Source organism: Phyllostomus hastatus, unplaced genomic scaffold, assembly GCF_019186645.2.
Source record: "Phyllostomus hastatus isolate PE091 unplaced genomic scaffold, TTU_PhHast_1.1 phas_contig_86, whole genome shotgun sequence".
Taxonomy (NCBI): domain Eukaryota; kingdom Metazoa; phylum Chordata; class Mammalia; order Chiroptera; family Phyllostomidae; genus Phyllostomus; species Phyllostomus hastatus.
In genome coordinates, this window is record NW_025333977.1 from 89,708,567 (window position 1) to 89,723,989 (window position 15,423).

General features: G+C 40.8%; 2 protein-coding genes across 3 annotated transcripts in view; one reads left to right on the forward strand and one right to left on the reverse strand.

Moving 5' to 3' along the window:
- Positions 1 to 3,440, reverse strand: part of MIX23 (mitochondrial matrix import factor 23) — a 29,736-nt gene extending 26,296 nt beyond the window's left edge. The window contains exon 1 of one of the 2 annotated variants that reach the window (XM_045851585.1): positions 3,382 to 3,440. In XM_045851585.1, coding sequence (XP_045707541.1) covers positions 3,382 to 3,432 — 51 coding nt within the window. In that variant the 5' untranslated portion in view covers positions 3,433 to 3,440. The remainder of the gene's footprint in view (positions 1 to 3,381) is intronic. The other variant, XM_045851586.1, reaches the window with a different exon arrangement.
- A 904-nt stretch (positions 3,441 to 4,344) lies between these two features.
- Positions 4,345 to 15,423, forward strand: part of FAM162A (family with sequence similarity 162 member A) — a 32,887-nt gene continuing 21,808 nt past the window's right edge. The window contains exon 1 of the mRNA XM_045851513.1: positions 4,345 to 4,486. Coding sequence (XP_045707469.1) covers positions 4,453 to 4,486 — 34 coding nt within the window. The 5' untranslated portion in view covers positions 4,345 to 4,452. The remainder of the gene's footprint in view (positions 4,487 to 15,423) is intronic.

Genomic DNA, 15,423 nt, shown 5'->3' on the forward strand with positions numbered 1-15,423 from the left:
AATAGCTACAGCAATTTTGAGAAAAAAAGAACAAAGTAGGAGGAACTGCAATATCTGATTCCAAATTGTACTACAAGGCCACTGTAATCAAAACAGCCTGTTACTGGTATAAGAACAGACACATGGACCAATGGAACAGAATAGAGAGCCCAGAAATAAACCCAAGTCTCTATGGTCAATTAATATTTGACAAAGAGGGCAGCAGCATAAAGTGGAGTAAAAATAGCCTTTTCAACAAATGGTGTTGAGAGAGCTGGGCAGCTACACGCAAAAACATGAAACTCGATCACCAACTTACACCATACACAAAAATAAAATCAAGGTGGATAAAAGACTTAAATATAAGTCATGATACCATAAAAGTCCTTCAAGAGAACATAGGCAGGAAAATCTCAGATTTTCCATGCAGCAATATTTTCACTGATATGTCCCCTAGAGCAAGGGACATAAAGGAAAGAATAAGCAAATGCGACCTCATCAAAATAAAAAGCTTTTGCATGAGTAAAGAAAACAGCATTCAAATGAAAAGAGAACCAACAGTATGGGAAAACATATTCGCCAATGATACCTCAGACAAGAGTTTGATGTCCAAAATATATAAAGAACTCACATGACTCCACTCCAGGAAGACAAACCCAATTAAAAAATGGGCAAAAGACTTGAGCAGACACTTCTCCAAGGAGGACATACAGAGGGCTCAGAAACAAATGAAAGGATGCTCAGTATCACTCACCATCAGAGAGATGCAAATTAAAACCACTTCACACCAGTCAGAATGGCCAACATAAACAATCAATGAACAACAAGTGTTGGAAAGGTTGTGGAGAAGGGAACCCTAGTGCACTGTTGCTGGGATTGCAGACTGGTGCAACCACTATGGAAAACAGAAGGAAATTTCCTCAGAAAACTAAACATGGAACTGTCTTTTGACCTGGCAATTCCACTGTTAGGATTATACCCTAAGAATCTTGAAACACCAATTCAAAAGGACTTATGCACCCCAATGTTCATAGCAGCACAACTTATAATAGCCAAGCGCTGGAAGCCACCTCAAATGAGTGCAGAGTAAGCCACCCTGCACTCATTTACTAAGTGCAGGAGCCCATTAGTAAATGAATGGATCAAGAAACTATGGCACATTTACACAATGTAATTCTACACAGCAGAAAGAAAGAAGGAGCTCCTACACTTCGGTCCAGCATGGATGGAACTGGAGAGCATTATGGTAAGTGAAATAAGCCAGGTGTGAAAGACAAATACCATATGATCTCCCCTTTCAGTGGAACCTAATCAACAAAACAAATAAGCAAGCAAAATATAACCAAAGACATTGAAATTAAGAACAAATTGAGGGGACATAGGAAGGGATGATGAGGGGGAAAAGGTGAAGGGTTTACAGGAACAACTATAAAGGACACACGGACAAAACCAAGGGGGGAGGTGGAAACAGAGAAGGGAGGTCGGGATGCCTGGGGTGGTGCAGAGGGCTGGGGGGAAAGGGCAGAAAACTGTAGTTGAATAACAATAAAATTCAAAAGTATTTAATTAAAAAAAAAGAAAATGTAATGGTTTCATAGCTTTAAATAATTTAAACTTTGCTGAATAATTTGTGACTATGTCACATAGTTAACCATGCTTTACAATTTAACAAACTTATCTAAACCTAAAAGCTATACTAAAATTTTAAATTTTACAGCACCTTCACTTATGTTCTTGTGTGCCTCTGAGGCAGTAGGGGCAAACGTTATTCTCATTTACAGTGAGGTTAAATGATGTGCTAAGGCCAGCTCTGGAAAACCAGATCTTCTGACTTTCAACCCAGGATATTCTCCCTTATAAACCACGTTAGAGAAAGTATCTAAAAATTCCCCCCAGGTTTCACTAGAGACTTATTTTATTATCTCTTTACTTACATTATCTGTGTGAACAGAATGATTCTGCAAGACAGATTAACTTTTGCCCCACTTACAACATCTTATCTGACCTTCCAAAAGAAAAATCAGTGTTCTTTAAGCATTGTTGGATGTTTTAAAAGCAAAAAGCGATTCTCTGAAATTTGGTTTTAGAAATTCAAATAACTGTGGAGAAGGCAGTTATAAATGTTACTTAAAATAACCTTATTTTATAGATTCAAAAGTTAATTCCCAAAGGGGTTAAGTGGTCAGCTCCAAAGCTGTTAATGGGAGAAGCAGTACTAAATCCAGAACATCTAACTCCCTAACCAGAGCTCTTTCCCATAAACTTTAAAACTATCACTGCAAAATTATGAGTGTATTAACTCAATTTAAATCATAGTATGAATGTGACAAAACCAAAGCCATAAAGGGGCCAGTAAACGTTAAATAGTCCACATACTTTCAAAGCCAAGTCTTTATTTAAAAATTTTACGAGTGTTTGCATTTGTTGGACACATGGATTATATTTGAAGTCAGCCGCTGGGCTAAGCTAATCTAATAAGCAGCTGAAGTGAAGAGTGAGCAATGACCCCACATAAAAAAGACCCCACTTAAGTTCTTTGGCCAAATGATATTTGTCAGAGAATTCAGCCTGCTGAGACCACCTTCAAGAATACCAATCCCTACAAAATGACTCAAAGCACAAAGCTTACTACAGATAGGTCAATGACAGGTGAAATGACTTTTCATTATCTTTGGTTAAAAATACATTTGTATGGTCATGATTTTTTAAAACTCAACTATTTATCTAGACAGCAGCACATATGGAACTACATTGAAACAGAGAACTTTCATTGCAACTTGGTCAAAATCCAAACCCGTCTTTTAACACATGGGTTAATATTTAATCATAGACCTCTGGTGTTTGAACATATAAAAGATACAGCCTTTTTCTTAAATGTTACATTTTCTCTAATGCCTAGGAAGGCAGCAGAACCCAGGCAGATACTAGAATTGATCTCCCCTTCAAGACTCCAAACGTTCTGCCCGTCAAAATAGTAAAACTTGTACCAAGTTGTTTCATTTTATCAAGTAAATAAGCTCTCCACTTAAAAAAAAATCTCCTACAAATGCTCAACTGAAAATACGAGGGGGAATGGTATAGGATAGAAAAGATTTCGGGGGGTGGCCAAAAACCTTATTACAATCCCTACCCACCGCGGCTTGATCACCGCGCAACCACCTGGAGTTTCCCGGGCGGTTACTCAAGGCCTGAGCGACGCAGAGAGAACCATGACCCCCAAGGAGCAGACTGGCTTCCTAAAGCCAAGCCCGCGCCTCCCATGACCTCCAATAGCTCGAAAAAGGAGCTCTGAATTGCCCGCTTCTTCCACAACTAGTCTGCACTCCCTCCTAGGCCAGAGGAGAGAACAGGGTCCGGGGACAAAACAAAAGACACGCCTGCCACTGAGAAAAACCCTATCACCTGGAACTCGGCGAACTCCTCACAGTTCACACCGCCACTGGGCGCCGCCATATTGGACAAACGCGAGGCCCCCTTCGCGAGCCAATCACCACGGAGCAAAGGTGTCCGCGGCGCCGCCTGACAAAATATTTCTAGGGACACCGCGAGAAAGCTGAGCTCTAGGCCTGTTTTTTCCTAGTCCTCATTCACTTCGGAACCTAGAACTCTGCTGTTCTTTCCATGCCTACCGCTTTAACACGACCTCCTGGAACTGACCCATACGCATGGATCGAAGAATGTCAGAACTTTTGAAGGAATCGTTTTACCCTAATCCCATCTTCTTATAAAAAGGGAGACAATTCCCTGGTGGAGTAGAAGTGGTGTTTCTTAACCCTTCCCTTCCATTATCTACCTCTCAAAGCTGAGGGGCCTTCATTAAGAACTGGGGACCACTCAGAAATGTCAAGTCATCTCTGTCAGAGTGGGTGCATAAGGGTTGAGCAGGTGTTAGATGTGTAATGTTTAGTTTTATAAGAATAGGTAAACAGAAATCAGAAATATACATTAGCCAGAGAGACACTCCCAAACCCAACAAGGTATGCCTCACCTACGTGTTTTTTATAAAGATATATACTGTATATTCATTGAAAACACTGAAATACCGGTTTACCTAGGCAGTATGATTTCGTGAGTCTACAGTTTGCAAAGTTATACAGCAGTTACACTACTTTTCTTCTATTTTAAACGAGTAATTTCTTAGATGCAAAGAATAATACGTATAGGAAAGGCTCATTATACTCATACTCTGTGTGAGCATTTTAAGGACGCGAGCCTCAGGTGGTGCCCGCTAGACGCCTGGCCCCCACATTCTCCGAGTCTGACACGTTCCGAACGTCTCACACGGTAAGCTCCGGAATGCCCGCCCATACGCTCATTGCGTCAAGCACGATCCGTTCGCTCCGCCCTCACTTCTCACGTGTCGCAATCACCGTCTCCGCCTACGTCTTTCCCTTTGCGGCCCTCAGTGACATTGAGTCCTCCCGCGCCACTGCCTTCTCCTAGGCGCCGTGCGGTTTAGTGGAGTAGGCGGCGATGGGGAGCCTCCGCGGCCTGCTCCTGGCGGCGGGTGAGATGCGGGAGTGAATGTGGGGGCGGCGGGCAGCCACCTTGGCCACTGGGTTTGGAGGAATCTTGCAGCCTCCCCAGGCCTGGTTGTGGCTTGGTGCCTTACGCACTCCCCTCTAGTTGCTTGGAATCATACCCTCATGGTAGTAATAATGGGAGAGAGCAAGGGCTGAGCGAGCAACTGCTAAGTAGACAGTAGGGGCTAGCCCGATGTGACCCTCGCACCTGGCTCTTAACCACACTGCTCCCACCAACTTCATGAGCCCTTGCTCCCCGATCCTTTCTCCCCTCTCCCATCACCAGCCTTCTAGGAGAAGCTCAGCTCTTAATGCACCTGCCATCTTTAGAACTACCTCATTGCTTGATTCGGTCAGCTTTCCACCCTAATCTCTCCCCTCCCTCAGTTACTTCTACTTGAGTATTGAGCCTTCCCCCACCCCCCGCCGCCGCCGTGCCCCCCAACCCATCTCGAGTTTATCCCTGCTGTCAAAGAAAACCTGTAGTCTGGGGTTTCCTATCCATTTAGAGACTGATTAGACAAGGGATTTAAGGTCTCACAGTTTTCTTAAAATGGGGGATTTCTTTTAAACAATTTTGCAATTAAGTACTTTGAATTTCTTCGAGTGTTATTTAAATACAGGATCTGCAGTTTGTTTTCCTAGTGAACATCTGTATAATGGGTGTTTGGAGCCAGAGCTTAACTTGCCTTGGGGAATCGGCTGAGCTTTTGCCTAGTAAGGGTGAAGAAATCAGCATTTGCCTCTTGTCTCTGCCCCAGAGCTAACCACTCCCACATACCTTTGTAAGATTTGATAAGGCGCAATGATCATTCTTTTATTCCTTGGTAACAAATTACTGAACAGACGTATAATTCAAATTTTAAAGGAAGAATCGCCCCAAACTTGGCTATGGAGATTGATTTCATTGATTTGTTCAATCTGTTGAACTAATTTGCCTAAAATCTTTTGTACATAGTAGTCCCCCTTTATTTGTGTTTTGCTTTCTACCATTTCAATTTCCCATGGCCAGTCGTGGTCTGAAAATATTAAATGGAAAATGACAAATAAAGAATTTATAATTTTGACGTTGCGGGCAGTTCTGAATAGTGTTATTGACAGGAGAGACCTGGTTCTTGCTGATGCATGTAAAGAGTTACAGATAAGCAAATCTATTAGTGTGTAATCAGTTTATTAGTGATCCATTTCCATGGAAGAAAACAGGACTGGGTAGAGTGGGGGTGAAAGGCAAAGTTTCAGGGCAAAGCAGGGCGGCAAAAGTTGAGGGGCTGAAGACCAGGGTGGCCTGTCCCCAGGCAGCCTGAGGCCAGGTGGCCAGAGGCCCAGTGGCCTGAGAGTCAAGAGCCTCAAGAGTGCCCGAGCCTGAGAGAGAGAGAGAGAGAGAGAGAGAGAGGAGAGAGAGAGAACGAGTCCTTTGTTCTGAGGACTTACATAGTTGGTGGGATAGGAGGAAAAAAGTTACATATTGATTAACAGGTAAATGTGGTGTGAGCTTTCCTGGGGGAATGTGACTACCCAAACTTAGGTGTGTGGGGGTCTGCTAGCCCGGATCCTTATCTTGCCCAAGACCCCATTTGTTCATCTTGTTGTAAAACAAATACTACATGACAGAAAGCAGTTAATTAAAATTGGGGCACTTTCCAAAGTTAATTATGGGCTCTTTCTGTCAGCATCAGGGACTCCCTTGTAAAACAGATAGTGACCAGAGGTAGACAATTAACCAAAGTTGTTTTACAGGCTTCTTTGGGCACCATGGACCCTCTCCTGCATTCCAGGCTCTGGGATGAAAGCACAGTTTCAAGGCTTTCTTTCCCAGATAGTGGAAAAGCTACATAGAATTTCAAGGACTTCCCTTCTTTCTTGCTAACATGGTGTTTCTTGTGATGTTGGAACACCTGGCAATATTATCAGACCAGGCTCAGAACTGCTAAGTTAGCATGTGAGACATGTCTCCTTCCTCCCTCTGCCTCAGTTTACTATTTATTCTACCTAATTGGTAAAAGGTGTTTCCTGGCAACCAGGGTGCTAGACGCTGGCCAGTAACAGTATTGCAGTCTCAAAGTTCTTCCTATGCTGTCTTCTGCCTGACTGTGATTAAATCTTGCGTCTTTCCACTCCATCTTGCCCTCAAGTCCAGCATTTACTCTGTATACACTATCAGATTGTTAGTCAGTTAGTAGCTATCTCGATTGTTAGATGGACTGTTGTGATGTTGCAGTGCCTGTGTTCAAGTCACCCTTACTTTACTTGAATAATGGCCCAAAGCACAAAAGTAGTGATGTTGGCAGTTCAGATAGGCCAAAGAGAAGCAGTAAAGTGTTTGTACATATTAAAAAACATAGTATGTAGGGATGGATACTATTCATTGTTTCAGGCATCCACTGGGGGTCTTGGAATGTTTACCCCATGGCAAAGGGGGGACTACTGTATTCCCTTTTAACTATTGTAAACCTTTTCAGCATGATAAATGAAAGAATCATTGCTCTGTAAAAAAGCTAAAATAGATTGAGTGAGAGGGACTTTGACTACACAGGAGCTAAGACCAAAAGTTTATAAGCAGTTTATCTTCTAGCCTTGAGAATGTATTTATGCATTATAAAGATTCCAAAGCCTGTCCTGGCTGGTGTGGTTCAGTGGATTGAGTGCTGGCCTGGGAACCAAAGAGTTGCCAGTTCGATTCCCAGTCACGGCACAAGCCTGGGTTTCAGCCCAGGTCCCCAACAAGGGGTGCATGAGAGGCAACCAACCACCCAGTGCTGTTTCTCTCCCTCTCTGTCCCTCTCCCTTCCCCTCTTTAAAATAAATAAATGAAATCTTTAACAGAAAGAAAGAAAGAAATTTTAAAAAAGATTCCAAAGCCTCTCAGCATACTTTTAATGTTTAAGGAATTTAATATTGGGCACTCAATCAAAATAAAATTCCTTGGACAATTTAAGAACAATTTTATTCCAGATAGATCCACTGAAGATGTTATATGGGTAACTCTTTCCAAATGTTCTTCTCTTAGTGTTTGTTGTTTTGTGAACAAGTCCAAATAATTTGCTCACCCACGTTTGCCCATTTTATAGCTAAATATATTCATGTACATTATTTTACTTGACTAATTTCTCATAATAGCCTTCTTAGGTAAGTCTTATCATCCCCTCTCCATTTTACAAGTGAAGAAACATTGATCAGAGGGTTAAATGGCTTATCCCAAATCACTTCACTTCACAACGTTAGAGCCAGGAAATGAGCCTGTCCTCTAATTCTGGAACTTGTGCTCTTTTCCTTGTTCAAGCTGTCTATTCACAGTAAGTGTATATATGTATGTATCATGGCTCTTTGGGTCTCTGATGTAAAACGAGAGTCATGAACTGTCCTTTTACTTATGAAAAGGAGGCACACATTCATATGCAAGTGGATTTTCAAGTATGAAAACTGATGTAACAAGCAACCTTAACCAAATAATGTAAAGTCTCTACTATCCACAGATTTAGTCACCACAGATCAAAAATACTAAAAAAAAAGTTACCTTATTGCTGATTTATACTGTTTAATTAGGCCCATGATGGTTGCATCTCTACTGAACAAGTACACTTTCTTTCTTGTTATTATTTCCTAAACAATACAGCTTAATAGATATTTACATAGTGCTTACATTGTATAAAGTATTATGAGTACTCTAGAGGCTATTTAAAGCATTTGGGAAGATGCACATAGATTACATGCAAATACTATGCTACTTTATATGAGACTTGATCATCCTTGGGTTTTTGTTATCTGAGGGGATCCTAGAACCAGATTCCAAGGGACCACTCAGATTCCAAGAGACCACTGTATATCTCACTTATCCAGAATATTAATAGGAATAAGATACTCTAGGTGAGTAAAATTTCAAAGAGCCAAAGCTTAATCCTTCAAATGATGGCCTTTTATTTTTAATATTTTCTTTTGGAAATCTTTGCTATACTCCCTTGGCAAACAGAATATGGGCTTTTATGGCTTGAATTTGTTTATTGTTTTGTAGATATAAGTCAGGGTTACCGGTAACTTGCAATTCTTGGACCACTTCACAGATGAGAGTCCCTGTAAACCTCTGAAATTATAATACATGTGACATAAAGTTATATTCAAATTTTGATGTTTATATAGCTGTTTATGGAGAGCGGGTCCATAGTTTGCATCCATTACTGAGACCAGTTCATAGTCCAGTCCCCTAATTTTAAAGATGAAGGAACTAAAGACCCAAGAAGAAAATTGACTTGCCAGGGTCACACAAATACAAAGGTGGGCCATAACCAATATCTCCTGGCTCCTATGCAGATTTTATTTCCACTACATTCATTGGTTTTTTGTTTGTCTTTGCTAACCAACCCTAAGTGAGTTCATGCCCTTTTGTCCTGCTCCGGTATTTAGCTTTGCATATCTCTCCCTCCAGGTTTTGCCAACAGGTTTTTAATAAGCACACACTTTGTGTCCTGTACACTAAGCTCTAAATGGCAGACTGCCACTCTTAGGCCTGGAGTTTACTGTAGTAAACATTTATGTAGTACCCCTGGAGAGCTTATACATGACAATATATGTTAAGTTTTGGGTTACCGGACAGGTTTTCAGTTCTCGGGTGTCCTGGAGCTGGTTCTAGTGGCTTTGGGCACTTCTCTTCCCAATCACACAGTCAGAGATGATATATTGGTGGCTCGAAGTCTGCCATGGTGAGGGTTATTGACACACACTGCAAGTCAGGGCTTTTCCTTGCCAACCCCTGCCCAAGAGCCAGCATACCACTCAGAGAAAGGGAAAGTAGTACAGGTTATGATTATCTACTGAAGGCTCCACTGAAACAGAAAGGATGGGAGGCTAACATGAGCAAAGGCAGGGGTAGTAATGAGTCTGGAGTGAGTGACAGGGTGGGGGGCGCGGAGTGAAAGGGCAGTAAGGAGAAAGGGTTACACTGGATTTTGGTCAGGCCGTACTAGGAGATATGGTGTGGCCTTTTGAAGATTTTGAATCAGATGAGTTTGGACAAAAAGGAAACCTTTGAGCAGAAGTGATTAAAGAAAAATTTTTCAACAATTAATATGCCTGGCCCTGGCTGGTGTGGCTCAGTGGATTGAGCGTGGGCCTGCAAACCAAAGGGTCACTGGTTTGATTCCCAGTCAGGGCACATGGCTGGGTTGCAGGCCAGGTCCCCAGTGTAGGGTGTGCAAGAGGCAACCACACATTGATGTTTCTCTCCTTCTCTTTCTCCTTCCCTTCTCCTCTGTCTGGAAATAAATAAATAAAACCTTTTTAAAAAATTAACATGACTGCTTACATACAACATGAATAGCTGCTACCTGTGAAGATAGTTCAGTAACCAACCAATGTGTGAGGTGGTGATGGGAATGACACAACAGGAATATATCTGGAAAGTGTTTTGAAGAAATTAGTATGACTGAGACATAGAGTCATTTAAGGAAATACTTTAAAGACTTGAGGTTTTTGAGCCTGGAGGACCGAAGGAGTGTTGCCCCATCGTCTGAAATGGGAAAGTTGGGAAGGGGTGGTGGAGAGGATGGTGTGTTATTGCGTGGTGGGTGGCAATGAGTTACAGGTGAGGACGGGACTCTCAGTTGAAGACCTGAGGACAAAGGAAGGATACAGTTAGGGCATATATGAGAGTCGTCAGTGTGGAGCCGATTATTAAAACAGAATGGAGGAGTCCTCCCTGAGAGGAGAGCAGAATAGAGGCAAAGGCAGCAGCTTAGAAAGGCCTGACATAGTGTAAATAGTAGGAGGGTGGCGAAGAGGACGGTACAGAAGATAGATAGTAGAGGTCAGGGGTAAAGGGAGAAAATGGTGTAGAATGTCAAGAGGGACTGAGTCCCTGTAGCAGGATGAGACTGGTAGAGTCAAATGGCCACAAAGATGGAAGAGTGGAGTCAAAGAAGCTAATGATAAGAATCTAAAAAACACATTCATGTGATTAGAAAGAGATCATTAATGTTATTAGAACAATTTTAGTAAAATGAGTGGGGGAAGAAACATTGTAGTAAACTGGGTGGTGAGGTCAAGGTAGCAGATGCATACCACTTATTCAGTCATTTGGGCTATGAAAGGAAGCAGATTAGTATCTTATTTATAGGAGCTGTTAAGAACAAGTAAATGTTTTGTCCAAGATAGTGGACTCTCAATGCCACTATGGTGTGATGAAATAGGAATTCTCGTCAAATATTGATAGCAGTGTAAATGCTATCAATCAGCCTTTCTAGAAAGCAGTTTGTTATATATAGTAAGAATCTTAAAAGGGTTCATATCTTTTAATCATCATATCCTTTAGCCCTCAACCACCAGGATTCTATATAAGAAAATAATCAGAAATGCCATCAGAGATTTATGTAGAAAAATGTTGGCTGAAACATTATTTGTAATAGTGAAAATGGGAGACAGATCCAGCTATAGGGAATAATTGAATTCAGGTTGTATCTGTGTTGGATGTTATATAGCTATCAAAAGTATTTTTAATTAATATCTAGGAAAAGTGTGACATCAGGTATGGTATTATGTGATTATAAAAAAAATGTATATGTTGTGTATAAGCATAGGAAAAAGTCTGGGAAGAAATACACTAAGTTGTTACTCCTGGAGAGTATGCTTATGGATACTTTATTTATTTATTTATTTATTTATTTATTTATTTATTTATTTTAGCTTCCAAATTTTTTGTAGTGTAAAATGTTAACTTTTATAATTTCAAGGTTTGTTTTTTTGTGTGTTTTGTTTGTTTGTTTTTGTTTTTTAAGAATGAGAAAACATTTGGCATGGAAAGGAAGGGTCTAGAGGTTGTGAGAAAAGTTTGGTACAACATTCCTTAGCAAGAGGGATTACAGGTTAAAGGGCTCAGTAATGCAGAGTGAAGGACCAGTGTTCTGAGCCTGCAGGGAGGGATGAGAAAACAGGTGGAGCAATATGGAATCTGTTTCTGTCACAAAGCTGGTTTAGGTCAGTTAGCTAAGGCCAAGAGAGTTTCAAAAGCCCCTGTTGGGAATGGGCTGGAATGTTGATGGGGGAAAAATGATCACCAAGGAGTGGCCCCATCTCACTGAAGTGTGGCCACCACACTTCATGTATCTGGTGATACGTAAAATTGCAAGACTTTTTTCCATAGAGTTTCCCCCACAACTTAAAAACTGGACAGATGCCAGAGATTTATTTATAAATCTGTTTTTTCAACTCTAGAAGATTTTTTCCCATAGAACCAATGTTATAAATGATGATTAGGGCTCTAGCCAGCCCACAAAAACTCTTGTCAGTCTGTCTTGCCAATTTTGTCTTTTTTCCTTTCCTTTTTTTCTTTCTTGCCAATTTTCCTCCCAATTAGTTTTCACATACATTAGGTTCTCTCCATTAGGACTTAGTTATCCATTTTCTTCCTTTTTTTTTAACATTGACAGTAATATGTCTTTATTAAGAATTAAGCAAGTTTATGAAATTGCTATTTGTAATCTTTAAAACAATGCACTAAAGTCTTAATTTTGTTTTATTGCACTAAAGGAACAGCAGGATGGTTATACAGTGTTCTCTTTCATTCAGTTTTGTGAATCTAAAGTACTTGCAAATTCTTAAAACTACCTTTACCACCAGATTAGAACAGTAAGTATAATAACCAATTTCTTCATAAGTAATTCAGCATATGTTTTTATATCATATTCACTTACAGTTAAGAAATAAAGCAGCCCTGGCTGGTGTGGCTCAGTGGATTGAGCCATGGCCTGCGGACGGAAAGGTTGCCAGTTCAACTCCCAGTCAGGGCACAGGTCCCCACTTGCGGGTATGAGACAGGCAACTGATTGATGTAGCTCTCGCACATTGTGTTTGTCTCCCTCTCTTTCTCCACTCTTGTTCCTCTCTCTAAAAATAAATAAATGAAATCTTTTTTTAATGTCACTATAAAGATCTATTTTTAAAAAAAAATTAAAGCAAGTATATTACTCTGATGGAAGTATAGAAATCTCATTCATGCAGTATACAAGGGTAATATTGAAGCCAAAGGGGAAAAAATCCTATTATTCTTATTTTTTTAATGTATCCTTATATAATCATCTGCATGATAAATGAGAAAACCCATGAAGTTTCCCACAGATCAGACATGTATTTTCAGTTCCTCAGAAGGACCTGATATCTACAGCTAATTCATACCCAATTATTAAATGTCATTTCAATAAAACCAAAATGAACCCTACAAGTTCCTATAAACAAAAGCTTCCAATGAACTAAGGACAAACAATAATTAATGCAGTCATTCAAGGGATTATGGCTGTTCCTTAAGCAATGCAAGTTAAAACCTTTCAACACCAAAAGTAATCATTTTATATCTATTTATATGTAATTACATTTAAATTCTTTAACAGCATAACAAAAACAGTCTTTCTACGAGCAAAAATGTGGAAACATTTTTAAAAATGGGCCATTTTTTAATGTAACGTAAGATTTTATAGGCTACTCTTGGAAACTGGATCTTGCTAGAGAGAATCCCTTCATTTAGTGGCTTTTCTGCGTGCACTTGACCAGTTCTTCTGTGTGTTGTTCTAAGAGCTCACCAAAGCAGAAGTCATGCTATATATAGGTAATAAAAAACAGGCTGAAAGATAAAAAGCTAATTTGTACCATCCTTTCTGATGATATGCTAGAATATCTGCATTCATGATAGTCGTAGGGTCATGTCCTGGTCCACTCATCATTGGTCTACTGGTATACCTCCAAATATAAAATGCCATGTTGAGGGACATATTGAGACCCAGTGTAAGCCACTGCTGCACGAAGAAATATAATACAGAAGAAAGCATGGATGAGGTGTTCTGGAAGAACAAGAGGATTCAGGGTGTTACACTGGTCTATAGGATTACTGTAATCAGTCTTCAGCTCATCAAATGGTGCCAGACAATGAAGAAGATGATTTTGGCAGTGAACAGCAGTGCCAGCATATAGCAGAAGGCCATGAACACGAACACCATGGCTGGGAGCCATGGAGCTGCCAGGAGCAGGGAGCAGGGAGCAGGGCAGGGCCCTCTGGGGAAACCCAGCTATCCATTTCTTTTACACACCTCACTTGAGTACAGTGTAGTGACACCATCTAAAGTGAGGTTCCATATTCGTGTCTTCCCACTCCTGTTGCCTTTACTTTTTCTCCCCCTCCCCAGGCCTGGCTTGCAATCTGCACTCAGATTTATCTTCCAGAAATACCATTGCTTATGTTTGTTTTCCTGCTCAAAACTTCTTTGCCTGTTTCCCAAATCATTTGGGGGGAAGAGCAGGCAAAAGGCCTCTCACTGTGGGGGAGCGTGGATAGCCACAATACCAGACACAGAGGGAGCTGGACCAGTGTCATCACTTATATTCTGAGCCCTTGAACGCTAGCTTGGACCTCAGTAACAAGGCAGAGTTAGGCTTGTGAGTGATGGCAGGCTGGCAGGCAGATCCAGAAGTCTATGTCACATACAGGAGCAGAGCAAATCAGATTTGAAGCCACATAGATTGGTTCCTTGTCGGAACAGTAGTAGCAAGCCATTCAGGTCTGATTCACTGACAAAGCTCAAAGCAAGTTAATATTTCAGGTTTATTCATTTGTTTTGTTGTGGTCAGTCCTTAGTGCAGTTCAGCTTTGCTTTTAATGTGGAAACTAAATCAATGGTTCTCGAATCTAAATGAGCTCTGGGTAGAAATAAGAGCTCCAACTTATTTAAATGACAGACTTACCCTAATTTAATCATTCTTTCTACTAGGTCAACTAGAGTAGCTATAAATATTTGACATACAATTCATCATAGTTATAAAATACAGTATTGATGAGATAGTTATGTATATGAACTATGCTATACTCAGATACGCATACAGGTAGCTTTTTCCTCCTGAGACTTAAAATTGACTGATTCATGAAACAAACTTTCAAAGTACCTTCCTCAGACTCGCCCTTTCCTATTACAGCAAACATTTTAGGACTGGAAATATCCTATTTCAATTCTAAAAGGATTAAACAGGCATTTGTGGACTAGCATGAGTACTGTGTAAGTATTTAGATTAGGAAATCTTTCCGTGGGGCATGAAAAAGGAACATCATTGCCCCAGAAATAAGCCTCTCCCAGTGGAGGTCATGGTAGCAGCTACTGGCCTTCTGGAAAACTAGGAAAAGAGAGTGAGGGGGTTGGGCAAACAGTCTCACACCACTGAGGCAGGATCAGAAGTGTGGACTCTGGTCACTCACTGTGAGGTAACTAGACAGTGGCTGCATTCCCCCACAAGGGGCAGCCAGCGGCTGTGGAGGAGGGATGTGAACTGAAGCCTTTTCTACAGGGGGGTGAAGAGGCAAGGCAGCTAGACCAGTGCACACTGTGTCGTCAAGGACTGACTGGTGTATTCGATCGAGACTGAAAGCTGGGCATACTCCACAGGGATTCCAAACTTTCAGTGCAATGAATTAAAAATAACTGATACACAGAAGTTAGAAGTAAAGCTGAGCTTCTTGTCAGTAAATTAACTGTTGAAGAGGAATTTATTTTGGGCCTAATTGGAGATGTTGTATTAAGCTCTTCAGCTGTACTCTGGGCATTCATGAAGCTTATGTTTGACGGGAACTCTAGCTGGTTGTGTTGAAGAGCAGTGATCCTCAAACATAGCCACACCTTAGAATCACTTAGAGAATCCTTCAAAGAATATTAAGGTCTGGGTCCTAGTCCCAGAAATTAGGATTTTATTGGTCTGGCATGGCCCTGTGCATTTCTTTCTTTTTTTTCCTTTGGTTAAGGTGTTCTGGTGATTCCCATTGGCAGAGTTTGAAATCCAGTTTTCTAGAGCAGTGTTTCTCAAATGTTAGTCTGTATAAGCATCACTTGGAGGGCTTGTAAGAATATTTTTCTAGACCCCACCTCAGAAGGTTCTGAAGGTTTGGTGTGGGGGTCTGAGA